Here is a 15522-nt window from a genome sequence, read left to right on the forward strand (position 1 = left end):
GAAAGAAGCATGCTTAAAGGACCAATCGTACGACGGTGGGGGAGGGTAAAGGGTATTGCTCAGGTACATCATTTGCACGTCGGAATGTTAGCACAGAGTTACAAGGACAACAGAAACGAAGCAGACGGGACACGGCGCTACTAACAACTCATTCTGTGCTAATAGTTCGACCTAAATATGCACCAACTAGCCTGCAAGCATGTTCTTGTATCATTTGGAGACAGGGTCGGATTTATGGGTCACTCTTGGGGGGCAGGCGACAAAAGCATAAATGGGAAAACAACAGATAAAGAATGATTAGCTCTCTTACCGTGCGTTTAAAGGCGGCTAAGAAAACGAATGTTCTTGAACACGCAAACACGCTCAAGCAAACTGTAGTTTATTTCATAAATGCGCTTCAGGAATGCCGCTGACAAACGCCATGTGAAAGTGGTAGACTATTAATGACGGAGACAGTAATATAAGATACCAGAGTTACCACTACATCCGATTATCTCCCGCGTTAATGGATGGATCACTGCTTAGGGATCCGCATTCACTTCTGCCTCCAAGAGCGAATGTGGCAGAAATTTCGCTCATGTATTATTTAAAAACCAGCGTTTTTTCCTTTAATATTAGAGGAATCGGTGTTTTATCTTACGCTGTCTTGCTTTTTTTTTACAGCTAGATTTTTCGGCAGCTGATAGTGGACTCGCAGTCTTTTTTTTTTGCATTTGCTATACGAGTGGCAATGATTTGGCTCCCGTACGTACTGATACAACCGAAAACAAACACTGTTTGCAGCCTTCCTACGCTCTATCTACGCAAAGCAAAACCGCTTCTCTCGCTCTCCTGTGTGGCCGGCAATATAACGAGGAGCATTCTTGAACCTCGCCCCACACTCAATTATTTATATGGCGGTCAACTCTGACATGGTGACCGTGCTGTTCAAGCACCGGCATGCGCACATGAGTGGAAATGTGCAAGAGAACGAAGCACAGCGTCGTCTCGTGATACAAGAAAGGGGCATGGAGACAGTTGGTCACTGCTGAATTCTCCTTCATGGGGGCTGTTTTCAGTCGGCAATACGTAAATTTATGAACGCGCCAAATAATATTGTGCTAGTGCAAATAAACAGCACATTTATATATGGCAGTTCTAGTGCGTTTATATTATTAAACTGATAAAAACTATGCAAAGAAATGAAACAATATCGCTTCTAGCCACCTTGAAATTCTTTTCAATATTTATGAAGAAAACTTGACATTCACCTCGAAAGTTTAAAAACGAAAACAGTTTAATTTAGTTTATGGGGGTTTATAGTCCCAAAGCGACTCAGGCTATGAGAGACGCCGTAGTGAAGGGCTCCAGAAATTTCGACCGCCTGTGGTTCTTTAGCGTGCACTGAGATCGCACAGTACACGAGCCTCTAGAATTTCGCCTCTATCGAAATTCGACCGCCGGGGCCGGGATCGAACCCGCGTCTTTCGGGCCAGCAGCCGAGCGCCATAACCACTCAGCCACCTCGAAAGTTCTAAAAGTGGTTCGCAATAACGAGGGAAGATGTTTACCCAGCACAAATAACTAGAATATTTAGGTGTATGAACAATATTTGGAATCAGAGATCAGAATTTATTGATAACACGCAGCATTTGTATAAAGTAATCCTCCTGACAACTCGTAGCAAACTTTTCTGTGAATTTCAATATTGACAAGAGCTTTCTTGCTGAATATTTGGTTGCATATAGTCCTCGCACAGCATTTTTTTTTCGATTTCTTGCTACCCTTTAAACGCATCATAGATAACGGGTTAATGGCTGTTCGGACAATGCGTGCAGACCACAAAGCATGTTTGTCAGCTTATATCATGTCGATGCACTCCCAACGGCCATGCATTCGAAGTTGGTCCATTCATTCTGCTGTCACTGAGGTCATCCGCTACTCTGGTCAAAAGCATATAATGCTTGATACCTATACAGTGATTTATTGCAGGGATTAAGATCTCTTTCCGCGCACCCCTACTGGCCCGTCTCACCCCATGAATGTGCATCACTGCTCTAAAGGATAGCGCTAGGAGCTATTCCAGAGCACAAGACGCAACCTTCCTATTGTCGGTTCACATGAGGAAGAAATGGTTACAAGGGCACACCGACGCACGTTCGCGCACGCACATAAACACACACAGAGAAAAATGGGGATATGAAGGAGTCAACAAGACTATCAATAGTGATGCCAGCTTTTCCAGCGCGCGAGCGCCGGGCGTGAGCAGCTAACAGCGCTGCGCACTCTTCCACGCCCTTCTTGGCAGTCAAGCTAGGCGCTCAAGTTTCGTGCGCCATCGTTTTTTCAACAATTTATTAATAATAATAATAATAATAATAATAATAATAATAATAATAATAATAATAATAATAATAATAATAATAATAATAATAATAATAATAATTGGTTTTGGGGGAAAGGAAATGGCGCAGTATCTGTCTCATATATATCGTACGTTGGACACCTGAACCGCGCCGTAAGGGAAGGGATAAAGGAGGGAAAGAAGAAAGGAAGAAGAGGTGCCGTAGTGGAGGGCTCCGGAATAATTTCGACCACCTGGGGATTTTTAACGTGCACTGACATCGCACAGCACACGGGCTTAAACAATTTCCTCGGCTTAAGATTCTTGACCTAAGAGGCGTCTCATGCAAGTGCCAGAGCTAGCGGACACCCGAACTGGGTCATGCCTTGCCGCGAGCACTTTCTTCTTGCGAGTGTCGTCAACACCGATCGGCTCACGTGTGCTGTAACGCACCTGCACGCGCGACTCCGTGAGTCCGATCCTCAAGGCCAGCTCCTCGCGCATGAAGATGTCCGGGTAGTGGGTCTTGGAGAAGGAGCGCTCCAGCTCCTGGAGCTGCGCCGGCGTGAACCGGGTCCGGTGTCGCTTCTGCTTGGCCGGCTTTTCTCCGCCGTGCTGCGACCCGCCGTGAGGAGGGTGCTGCTGCGGAGGAGGAGGAGGGGGCTGACCGGCCACGGGCCCCGACGAGCCCTGCGGAGAGGCGCCACGTTCTCTGCTTACCTGCGCCCGCTTACTGCGCTTTCGCTACCGTCTACGGACCCTGCCCGGATGCACGGGCAGTGACTTTGGACCGGAATTCGAACACGCGTGTCAAGCTTGCAAACAGACTGCGCATCTGGATTCCTCCCGGAAAGAAACGCTCTGCCTCCTTGCTGTGAATAACGCTGGCAGTTCAACTGCCTCCCGTGGGGAGGGGGGGGGGGGGGGCAGTCAGCTTCCATGCATAACTGCAGGCCGACATGACTAGGGCATACATTTTTTGTTCTGTTTTATTTTTTTCCCCAACTAGTCAGCACCTCGCCTGCTTCATGGCGTGGGAAACGTCTGCGCCCGTTTTAATAATGTTGTACTGTCGGGACAAATCCGAAAATTTGTGTGCGTATATTTAGTACCCCCTAGTTAACAAAAACAACGTGAATGGCTCAAAAACTTCACGAATTCGCGCTCGTCGGACGCATCCATGCTCGCGAAATTGCAGCATTATTCTTCTATCAAATACATTTATGCTCAATTCATTATTTTCTTTATCATCCGAAGCTGTTTCCGCAACGAAAACTTAGCTAAAGTGTTCTTTAACAAAGCATTTGGAGGTGTCAGAGAAAAAAGAGCTTGTGACGTCCATTTTTATTGATTTTTCTTGAAAACCGATTTTTTTTTTTCTGCACACTACATGGCCCTACCGTCTTGTCTAGCAGGAATTTCAAATGCAGCCTGCACCACCGCCTTGGTGACAACAGCGCTAGACGCACTGAAGGAAATGCTTGAAACGTTGCGTGCACAATCATGACACCGGGCAGCAAAGGTACATTGCTCCTATAGTACGACACCACTCGCATCTATTAAACACTGATATCCAGGTTCAAGCACTGTGCTCTGTTTGAATGATGAACCGTCCGCTTCACTTAAGGGTCGCATAATGCAGTGCCAAAGGACAGATAACCTAACAATCACGGAATGGGTCCATTACGTTGCAGAGCACTATGAGTATCTTCCGTGCGAATGATCAATTCTGCGCTGTTTGCAGGTGCAGAAAGCAAACTGACAACCTCGGAGAAAACTGATGGCTGCTAGGCCAATTCTTGAGGCGGAGGCCCATTTGATTTTTTTTCGCCCAACAGAAAAAAAAGGAAGGATAAATAAGAGGGAAGAATGGAAGAAAGCACGCATGAAAAGGAAGAGAGGTTAATCGTACCCATGATCGGCTGACTACCCTGTATTGGGAGGAGTATGAAGAAACGAAAAAGATGGAAAGGACAGACAGGGGCTCAGATAATGCGCATATATTGAGGGACGCCGATACAATCCGCCCCCCATTGACTTCGAGCACAGCAGCATTAATCAGAAACATTGTGCACCAGGGAATGCCGAGTCCGTCGTCTAGACATCAGAACAGGTTCGGGCCACCAGCTGTGAGAACGGGGAGGTGTCCGGGCACTGAGGTAAGAACGCCTCACCGAGTGTTGCTGCTGCTGGTGATGCTGGGGCGGTTGCTGGAGGTGCCCTGGCAGACCCATCGAGTGCGGATTGGCCTGCACAGGTGCCACGGCCGAACCCAGCGGCCGCGTGGCGGCCTCCAGCACTTGCAGCGTCGTGTGACCCTGCGAAGGGGGCTCCACCGCTGGCTTTAGTGTCTCCAGGTCGGCCGCCTTGACGGCTGCGCGGGGGGGAAAATGATGCGAAAGTTGGAAGTTTCGTCGGGGTCGCCAGGCGCATTTGCACTGGAAGAAAGACTGCCGTCTGTTTCGTCGTCAAAAGTAGATGTAAGCATGAAATGCATCGCAGGAACGGCGCGGTAGTGTGTAAGAGGGCGGTGGGAGGATCCGCACTGGGGTATTGGCGGTCTTTTCGCTGCTGAATGCGCCCCCGCCTTCTCACACTTGTTTTTATTAATGCGAAAGCATTTCTACGCTATGTCGACGGGGTCGTGTCACCAAAGCGTGCCACCGAAACGTGTCCCCCAGCGACTGTGACGTTCTAAGAAGAGATGGCATCAAAGGAATGGTTGTGATCGATGGAGGACGATGTGAGGATGATCCGCAAAAAAATTGATGTCAGTAGGATGGTTAGTTAACTAATTAGAGCCAATAATGTCAAAAAACTTCGAAATAGCCCGGAGGTCGATATAGTGAGTGGACCTGAAAACAGCCGTGGACGGCAAAATAGTGGAAAATAGGCAAAGAACTGAAAATAAAGTTTGAAATGGATTGAAAGGGGTTTGATGAGTGATACATAATCGAACAAAACATTTGATTGGCATAGAATAATTCGTTAATTCATTACAAGCAAACGTCAATGGACTCAAAGAGAGGCGACGAGTGTCGATGAGGCGTCAATGCTTTCGCATTCCTCCAATGCGGGTGGGTAGCCGCAGTGATGTCCAATTAGGCAGGGTGCATGGCTTCCCTGCTCCTTCCGTGGCTTGAAGAGCCTCCGCCAACACTCGCTTTTCTTAACTGGACAGCGCACTTGGCTTCCTTCACCGCTTTTTAGGCTTTACGTACCCCCGCGTTCTGCTGTTGCATATTTTTTTTTTATTGCTGGGCATTGCTCTCAGCGTCGTTCAGTGCTTTTCCTGTTTGACGCGCCACAGCGCGCCCGCTCCAAGGCGGATTTATAGTGGTGGCGAAGGCTGGGCCGAAAAGTGGTTTAGCGCGACTGCAGCACAACCAGAGGATGGGGGGCAAAACACTCATATAAAGAAATGATAAAGCTACAAAATTGGAATGTAATCTGCCAATAGAAAAAAAAATATATTAGCACCTTGTTTTATGAAAGAGGTAAGTCATTTTATTAAAACCTGGCAAATTTTGTATTTTTGCAACACTCTTGACCTGCCCCCTATTCATAAGTGTGCGGTGCATTACAGCGCGTCTTTGCAGGCCTTGTTTCGATACCCGGCTAACCCGGCCACGCCAGTGTCTGGAAGTGTTGCTGCCTTTCTATGCTGCCCCTCCTTTACCAGTCGCTTTCATTGCGTTCCCAATTTCACATTAACAAGGCCATAACTAGCAGGAACTCGAACACACAAGGCGAGCACATTTGACTGGCAAAGGTTGGGGCGCGCTGAAAGGCAGCAACCTTCGAGAGGTACGGGCTCGAAAACGCGGATTCTACAGAAAGACCGCTTTATAATTCGCGCCAAAGCATATGTATGCGTGACGTCATTCTACGTCACGTTTGCGTAGTTTGCCCCCCAAAATCCAGGGGGCACTGGAGTGCCCACGAGCCGCCATTTTTTGGACCAATGGGCGTCTATGGAGCCTTCGCTACCAGTGTACATCTACCTTGCCCGCTCTTCAGCGGCCTTAGCAAACATTTGCGGCGCAACTTGACTGTATGAGCGATGTGCAAGACGACGATTTCAAACACGCAGCGTGAGAGGCTACCAGTTAGAACACAAGCCGGGCCGGTCTAACGGTCTAAGGAAACAAAACTGCGATACTCATGGAGCAGCTGGTTCGAACCCCACACTTAGAGCTTCATTGTGAACCCCAAGTGCACCCCCCCCCCCCCCCCATTTCCCTCATGCAAGAAATTTTACGAAGAAAAACCCTGTTGAACCTCATCTTTGCGACTAAAGTCCGCAAAAAGACCACACAAAAATCCATGAAGCAACCTGTAACATTTATTTCTAGGTCCCTGATCTATCTTACATTTTTTTTTTCGTTCAGAATACTGGACGTCATGCGGCAAATTTTAAAGAATGTATGTCATAAGCGCTTTCTTTCGCGGTATATTCGCAGTTGATTTTTTTCCTTCTTGCTTTTTATTAGGAATATATTACTGAATGCAGTGTGATTCTGTTTACCTCGTCGCAACCAAAAATGCTCAACGCTATGTTTGCAGTAATCTTATATATGCTTCAGGCTGATTCCTGGAATCAACTGCATTCTACAGCATGAAACCATAACCGTTCGTGATTCCATGTCAGATACCCCTAATCCTGTCTCACACGTACACGCGTTGGTTGGGTTTTACTCTCTTTAATAGCCATTAGTTCGCAAGCAGCCATTTCAGAAGTGACGTCAAGAAATGGAAACAGTGTTCAAGAACTGCCTGCGTCAGGTACCATTTTTACCTCTTGACGTCAATTCACCCCTTGAGCAAACCAAACGTATCAAAAGTTCACTTTGAACGTGTTGTGAGGCAGTTCATCAATTGCGATGGCAGCGCTATTTTCGGCTTTATGCATATTTAAGTGTTTAAAAAAAGCGATTACTATCTAGTAACTGCGGTACTTATTTTGTGTTGATAACCAATGCATTTATCAGCTATATATAGTCGGATACGGCTCTAGGACGAAGCGACAGATTGCCCTCAAAGGAGGCCGTCCAGCTAATGGTGGCGACCGGATTGCATGCAATCATCGTTAATCTGATTAAGCCGTCTTTAATGCCCTTTAATTTGCCACCCCCTGTGGTGTCACGCAAGCAAGTCTAAGGGGATTCACCATCACGTCACAAGACTCAGTCGACGCCATTGGCTGGAGGGTCTCCTTCGTGGGGCATCTGGCGCTTCGTTTTTGAGTTGAGGCGAGGGCATAGCCGATTCTCGAGCTAGTGCCGCTGGCTAGAGCCACACATCTTAATCGGCGGTCTTAAGATCAATAATCTATTTCCGCGTGACCAACCGGAACCATCAGAATCTGACTCAAACTGAAATGCGCTCAACTAAAACCCTCCGCTGTTCTCGCCTGCTTTTGAAACTGTATTATGCTTCCAGCGCCTGTCGCGAACGAGACATAATGAGCTTTGTCTGGCGCTTATTTTTTGTTCTGAGTGTTTCGCCTCCGCACGGAAAAAGAGCAGAGAGAGAAAGGGCGCCTGCCCTAACCAATGAGTGGAGGCGGAGGGGCCGTTGCTACGACTACGCCGGCTCTGTCGCTGTGGCAACAAGCGGCGCGAGAGATGTGGCGAAGAGAGAGAGAAGCCGTGACGTCACGGACTCCGCCTCTGGAGGCACGAGGCAGCGGCGGCGGCGGTCGGAGGACCGGACGGCGCTGGAATTTGTCCTCAGACAAGCCGCAAAGGATGCCGCGCGAAGCAACGCTCTTGCATGGGCAGCACCAGTCCCTGAGCATTTGCAACGCAACGCAGTGCGGTATTAGTCATAATGCTCGCACAGCTGAATTCACTTGATACAGCCAGAGTTGTGCTCAAATTTCTCTGCTGCGATTTTGAGGCTGCTGTGGATCGTTTCACAATACAAAGCCGTTGTTCAGGAAAAGAAAGCAAAATCGCTGCCCATGTGGATGGTAGTGAAGAAGAAGCAGAGTTGTGAAAAGCATTAACCATGTAAGCTCAATGGTGTGGCACTCACAAATCACGGTTTTTTTTAAGCAACTGCTTTATACACCGCCGTGCACTTTCAGTTGCCGTAGTCCGACACGCTGTTATTGCTACTAATGCAATTAGCAAACAGCTATTTATTCGAGCAATATACACTTGCATAACACTCCAAATGGGGTGTTCAAAGAAATAAAGGAGTGAGATTTGATGTGATGTCATTGCATACATAACCCATTGCTCTCGTCAAACCACCTATTAGGGTTATAAGTTTAGATCTTTATTTTTTGAAAATTCAGCAGAATTTTGTTTTTATTCATATATATAATACCGCAGGCATTGGTGTGGTCCAAGCCGATGTTTATTTTAAAATGCAGTTTGTGATTTTTTTTTTGCGAATATTATTCTCTGTGAATGAAGTACCGGTTTTTTCGGCGATATAATGCGGTATTCTTGTGGTAAAAAGTCACTTCGACTGTGTTTGGCCTTTTTTTTTTAGCACTAGCAGTCGATTAACTTGTAACTAACGCACATATGTTCGTACATACAGCTGCGCTTGTGGAAAGCGGAAGTTAAGATTACAGAAATGTCAGGCAAATCGCAGTATTTGCCGTACGCGGGTGATGACAGCGCCACGGTAGCGGACGCCGTTTTGGCGAGAAGTGTAGCCTCCCGGTCTCCAGAGGCGTGTTAGGTATCGGAACATTGCCCCAAAATGCGCAAATGTGCAGTTTAATCCTGTGCTAACATCGTCTCGCCACGCTCCTGCCTTCCGTACCATATTATTTTCTCTTTTGACTGCACACAACTCTTACTCAACAGCCGACAAGCACCTGTGACGCGCATGTCAGGGATACTGACGTTCCTCGGTTAAAATCGAGTTTCGAAAAGCACTTCTATCTGCGTTGTTCGGCCTAAAAGCAAAAAGTCCAGCGTCTAGCTGTACTCTACGCACTCCTTGGTGTCAGTACCTGTTGGCATGCATTTCGTGCGTAGAGGGGGGGCCTCACCTTCGTTCGTCTGCTGCTGCAGTCCCGCGTTGTACGAGTACTTGAGCAGCTGGAGACTGAACTCGAGGGCCCGCTGTCGGCCCCCGTGCAGGTCGGCCATTGGGCTGCGCATCTGCCACGGCTCTGCTGCTGCGGAGACCGGGGCGGCTGCGGGCTGCTGCTGCTGCTGCTGATGGTGGTGATGATGCAAGGCCCGCCTCACGTCCATCGGGCGAGCGCTGCGGTATGATTTCATCCAGTATATTCAGCGGAATTTCCGAGGTAGAGTAGATTTAAATTATCCACTAGAGCGCAGCCTTAGGCTACAGATATGACTCCTGGAGATTTAACCGAGACTTAGCAAAGTGATTAATTAACACGCGATACGCCTTGATTAGTTACGGTAAAAAGCGAGGTTCTGTTGTGGCGCGCTGCTGTCAAGATCGGAATGGCAGACGAGCAGCAGAGGACTCCACTACCGGAAAGGCTTCACAGCCGTCGGAGGGGAGCCGGTGCGTTGCCAGCCCTGACGGGCACCGGAGCCATGTGGCAGCCTTCACCCCGAACGCCGATGCCGGTAACTGCCGGCGGACGGCCACGCCGACATGGATGCGCAAAATGCACTGGGGAGGGAGCGTGGACGCCAAGAAACAACCGGTCTCAAGGGGGGGTGCTCCTCTCGAGACCGGCCGTTAACAAAAGCTTCACCCGGTAATAGCGACAGCCATGTTTCCTTCGACGGAGGCAGCGGAAGAGGGGGGTGTTCAAGGAGCCGTGATTTATGATCGAGTCATTAATAATTAATAATTGGTTTTGGGGTAAAGGAAATGGCGCGGTATCTGTCTCGTATATCGTTGGGCACCTGAACCGCGCCGTTAGGGAAGGGATAAAGGACGGAGTGAAATAAGAAAGGAAGAAAGGGGCGCCGTAGTGGAGGGCTCCGGAATAATTTCGACCACCTGGGGATCTTTAACGTGCACTGACATCGCACAGCACACGGGCGCCTTAGCGTTTTTTCTCCATAAAAACGCAGTCGCCGCGGTCGGGTTCGAACCCGGGAACTCCGGATCAGTAGTCGAGCGCCCTAACCACTGAGCCACCGCGGCGGGACAAATGATCGAGTCGCAATATGAGGGAAGTCAACAGTCACCGAAACCGAGGAGCAAAGGGTCGCCTTTTTTTTTTTTCACAGTAATAGTACCACGTCCGCCGCTATAGACGAGGGTGGCGCTGATGAACACTCTCAAGGTTCGGTCACACACAACATAAATACCGCCGAAAGCAGAAGATTGGGCATCTTTCGCCGTAGCTCAGTTGGTAAACCACCAGACGCGAAATTTGAAGGTCGTGGGTTCGGATCCTACCAGTGTCATGTGGTTTTTTTCTGCTTTTATTAATCTCCCACTGATGAAAACCACAAATCAGAGAAGAAAAAGACGTCCCCTATGCTCTTCGGTGACGGTTGGCTTCCGTGATGTATACGTCATAACGAGCACCTCTTTCCATTCCCTTGTCTGCTGCATGAGTCACAAGTCAGGAATATGCCTTGGCCTACATCTTGCTCTTGACCCGCCGCGGTGGCTCAGTGGTTAGGGCGCTCGGCTACTGATTCGGAGCTCCCGGGTTCGAACCCGACCGCAGCGGCTGCGTTTCGCATGCGAAAAGTTTTACATGCGAGAAGTTTTACATGCGAAAATTATGCTGAATCCCATGTTTTTCAGCGAAAAATGTCCAGGAAATACAATGGTTCAGATAGGACCACGCCCCCTGCATGAGTGACCCATAAATCTGCCCGTGTGTTAGATTGTATTTTCCCAGGAGGTCGGCACCCACGCCATTTAGAAATCTAGAAATGCACGATATGTCAACAAAACTGAAGAATGTGAACCGATTGGCGCGAGGCACAATTCAGAGCAAAACTTAAAATTTGCATACGTTTAAACGCTTTAAATCACTGAAGCTTACTTCAGTGCATTGAAGCTTACTTCAATGCATTCACTGCATAAGGGTAAAGTAAAAGCTAAGTAAAAGCGAAAGGTGGTTTATACCTCAACTGAAGATTACCCACAAAACCACAGCTGTGTGTCGTGGCACGCCAGTGCAACATGTGGCTTATGTAGATTTTTCATCGTTGCTGATGCTGTATGACGCCGATTGTTATTACGGTTAAAACTCCGCTGTATTTGAATCCATGCTCTAAACCGAGGCTTCCACCATAGTAACCGTACAGGAATTTGATCAGAGCAGCCGATTTTGTTCACGTTTACTGTAAACAGTATCGCAACGCTTCGCCGAACTCTTTCAAGCCGAATTTCGACCGTCATCTGCCGCCGTTCGGGGGCTGCTGAGCCGTGCGAATCTCTTTCTCGCCATTCTTGTTACATTTAGTTCGTAAAATGTGTGATGGTTTTTTTCCAGCTCGCCTGTGCTTTGCATGTAGAGGAATATGCCTCCTTTTCTACTGCTGCCCATTAAAGCATTTGTAGTGCGCGTGCACTCTAAAGGAGCAAAAAAGGAGTAATTCGTCTTCTAGCGCACTCTTTTTAATAAAAGGGAGTGTGCTAAAGGACAGTTTACTCCCTTTTTACTCCCATATCGGTGTATTACTCTTTAGAGTGTAGAAGTCCGAGTCCAGCTGGTGCTAAGCCAGCAGGATTTCATGAAGGCAAGATATATCTGGAACGTAAATGAGACTTTGCTAAACGTATAGTCACCACTCGCCGCGAGTGCCCTTCGTAGAAAAGAATGATGCAGATTTGCCTCGGCGGCTCTGTTTTGTCTTGGGTCGGACGGGCGGCTTTGCGTTCTCGGTGTTGCCAAAGCACCAGCAAGGCGCCAGCTGTTTACATAGTCAGTGATCTTGTGTCTGTGTACAGTGATAAAGGACGTCGCGGTGCCTTTGACTGGTGAAACACACGACCTCTCAGCATGGTCGTGCGGCTTCGTATAGTACTTGAGGAAACGAAGATCAGTAAAAGCACGCCTCAATACTATACTTGGTGCAGGTCAGGGGCAGACTTGTGTGTGACTCTTGAGGAGGTCGCGAAGATCGGCTTAACTCCCCTCCGTACGTTATTCTCGATGTTCGTGTCCTATTCGTGCGACATATTTTGTGGATTTGCTTCGTCGAAAAAAAAGTTCATGATCTTCCTCTTGAATGTTTTTTTTTTTCACCTGTGGGGGGATTAACTTTGATTCAAGAATGCAAACTGTCAGTCAGCGGAAAAATTATTGGGGAATTCGTGCAGCATGTGTCACGTTCAGGCGGATAACGTGTGGAGCGGAGTTAGGGCAAGCCTTCATATGGAAGAAGGCATATTGTGCACAAGCTATACCGGTGACGACTAATGCGGGTACTTCTATCGAAAGGGGGGGGGGGGGGGGGCAGATGGAAGTGGGAGAATAGAGAAGATGAAGAAGGAAAATACAATGATGGTACAAAGGCGCTTATGAAAGCACGCCAGGAGTGCAAGCCTCCCGCAGCGCGCGGGGGTCAACTATACGATGGCTGGCCGACCCAATAAAGGGGCTGCCGAATTCACTGTCATTTCTCTCTTCCGTTCTTTGCATGCTTTTCTGTAGGTTACGTATGTTACCAGATTCACACCTTCCGACTTCAGCCAGTAAAAAATTGTCGTTTAATTTGTGATTTCTGGCGGTGTATTTGTTTCTCGGTTTCCAAAGAACCGTGTTCATTTCCTTTGCGTTTTCTCTGCGCCTTGTTTACCGCTTCGCACCGCCTTTTCATATGCCCTTACAAGTATTTCCCTACCCTCCTTGCTTTCTCATTTCCTCAATGCTTCGCGTGCAGTCATATAGAACGAGAAGAAACGTTTGCCTGTTTGTATGACAAGTTGTACAGGCATGCAAGTTGTGCACTATTCGGTCGTTCCAGCGACGGTGGCGGCGCCACGCGGCCTCTTCCTGAAGCGGCGAGCCGGTGATCGCTCTGCGCGGCGCGTGCAATCGCATTGGTTTGCAGCGTAAGGTACGCGTCAAAATGAGCATATTCTGTTGTTCTACGATGTGCGAACATTCCAAGCAGCAAACTTGTTGTTGCTGCCACACGTAAAGAGTTCAAAAAGCAGTGATTAAGTGTATTTCTGCAGGTTGGTAACGTGTTTCAGCCCAATAACCCGTCTCAGCGACGTATTCTGTTGGCGCCACGACACCGTGTCGTCAATGCATTCCTATTCGGTGTTTTGTTCATGCGACCAACGTAGCGCATTAAAGCTGCATGAAAACAGTGCAGTGCTTATACACTGAGCTGATATGAAGTATATTGGTTATATTTTAAGGCGGACGTTTGCAGAAAACAAAGGTTTTTCATCTTCAGTACATTTTTGTCTAGACTAAACACGGCTTTCTGACCACAATGTGATCGCTAAATAGCGATATGAATGGCAATAACTTCACAATTGTACCTTCATTTCTGGGATATAATGCGCAAAAGCGGATAATTAACCGCAAACGCTTTTTGGCAACTGTCGTCTGCTCACTCGATCACACCGTTTCCCCCCCGCTAGTCAAAAACACATTTTGAGCGCTAATTTCGACTGTAGCTCGAATGACCCCTTGGCTGCCGCTTCAAACAACAGCGACATTGTCTCTTCTATTACCGCATATATGTGACCAACGTACGCTGCAGATAGACTATAGTCGGACACAATTAAGTCAGCAGTAAAGCTCCGCCCACATTCAGGAGCACCAAACAGAATTCCACCGTGAGAAAATGTAGACCACTGGTAAAGCTTTTCTGTTTATCTAAACAAGCAGCCAATCACGAGTCGAAATTGTAGGCTCAAGGATTTTGATCTTTCTGGCTTGTTTGATGCAGTACATCATTAAAAGTTGATTCCGATATCTGCCGTGATTGGTAAGTGCAGTTATATTACGCCGCGGACCGTGGCCAGTGTTACCAACTGCTGATCTTCTTTTTAATCGTGTCCTTATGATATCAGCGCGCAATCAGTACACACAGTATGCGGGTAAAGGCCGCACTCCTGTAGGCACCAAATATAGCGTCTCGGTCCCTAAAGTAGCTTCTTTCCGCTTTCGGGTAAGTGCCGAAGAACAAGAAAGTGAACGCGCAAAAAATTACAGTTCAAAGTTTTGTGTCGCACTTTACTATGCTGAGTTAGCAAGTTTCCGAGTTTTTGCGGCACTTGCGAACTAGTGATTCCATGCTCATATCGATAAAAAATTATTTCGAGCCTCTAATGCAGCCAAACTTAAGCATAGGATCTTATTAATAACCGAGAATCATTTACTGCTGCTTATCTAGACTTAAAAAAAAAACACGAAAGGTGTATAGGACGTCAAGAAGCTGCTTTGCTTCTATGAGACGCACGCTACGGCAGCGGCGCCATCACCGCCTCGTCCGCCATGTCGTACAGCCGCCGGTTACCATCTGTACAGGCTTTACAGCGCCGCATCATGGGGGCTGCCATCTTTGTTCACGTGATCGCACCGCCATTACACGCCCCCTGACTGCTTGGCGCGCACCTCTTCACGGCGGCTGCTGCGCCCGATGGTTCGGTTCTGACGGGCAGTGTTTCGGCTGTAAAGGAGTGGGCAGACAACACTATGGTTTGGCCAAAGCTTCGGAGGGCATGTGAGAGCCCTAAATTGATCCCTTGTGGCGTGAAAACGTGATCGGGCTTCATGTCGCGAGGAGCCGCTCAGCTCTCCCTCTTCGCGCCAAAAAATGGGTCGCCCGAATGCTTGTCTCTGCATCCGCTGAAGGCTTTGCTGAATGTTTTTATGGTTATTACCTAAAACGGCAAGGTTTAATGCTCGAAGATCGTTGTCGTGTTGTGTGCATGCATGCAGACACTGCTCACACGCACATCGTGCGCATTTGTTTACAACCTGTTATGTGATGCTTAGGAAACCATAATATTTTCTGCTAGTTTGTTAAACACAGAAAGGCGACAAAAATAAATCGGCACAGAAATTTTAACATTCATGGTAGCAGTGCCATGCATAAAGCAGTCTTCACGAGCTGGCGTGCAATTGTTTCGGAGGATTCCGCGATATTAGTGTTAGAACGCGCGCATAGAAACGCGTTAATACTACACGAATTCCACAATTATGTCAGCCTCACATATAAAATTGTGGTACGCTCCCCGCTCGATATGTGGATATGAAAATGCCCGAGGTCTCGTTGGTGGTAAGTAATCAGCTTCACTCTGAGCGCTGGCCT

At 48.0% G+C, this 15522-nt stretch overlaps 1 protein-coding gene across 1 annotated transcript in view; it reads right to left on the minus strand.

Moving 5' to 3' along the window:
* The window catches only part of LOC144123577 (uncharacterized), a 40356-nt gene that overhangs the window by 14643 nt on the left and 10191 nt on the right, over nucleotides 1-15522 (minus strand). Inside the window, exons 2-4 of the mRNA XM_077656390.1 lie at nucleotides 9339-9556; nucleotides 4498-4697; nucleotides 2777-3013 (exon numbers count right to left, since the gene is read on the minus strand). Of these exons, the coding sequence (XP_077512516.1) occupies nucleotides 2777-3013; nucleotides 4498-4697; nucleotides 9339-9546 (645 nt within the window). The 5' untranslated portion in view covers nucleotides 9547-9556. The remainder of the gene's footprint in view (nucleotides 1-2776; nucleotides 3014-4497; nucleotides 4698-9338; nucleotides 9557-15522) is intronic.

This window comes from Amblyomma americanum, chromosome 3, assembly GCF_052857255.1.
Source record: "Amblyomma americanum isolate KBUSLIRL-KWMA chromosome 3, ASM5285725v1, whole genome shotgun sequence".
NCBI classification, from domain to species: domain Eukaryota; kingdom Metazoa; phylum Arthropoda; class Arachnida; order Ixodida; family Ixodidae; genus Amblyomma; species Amblyomma americanum.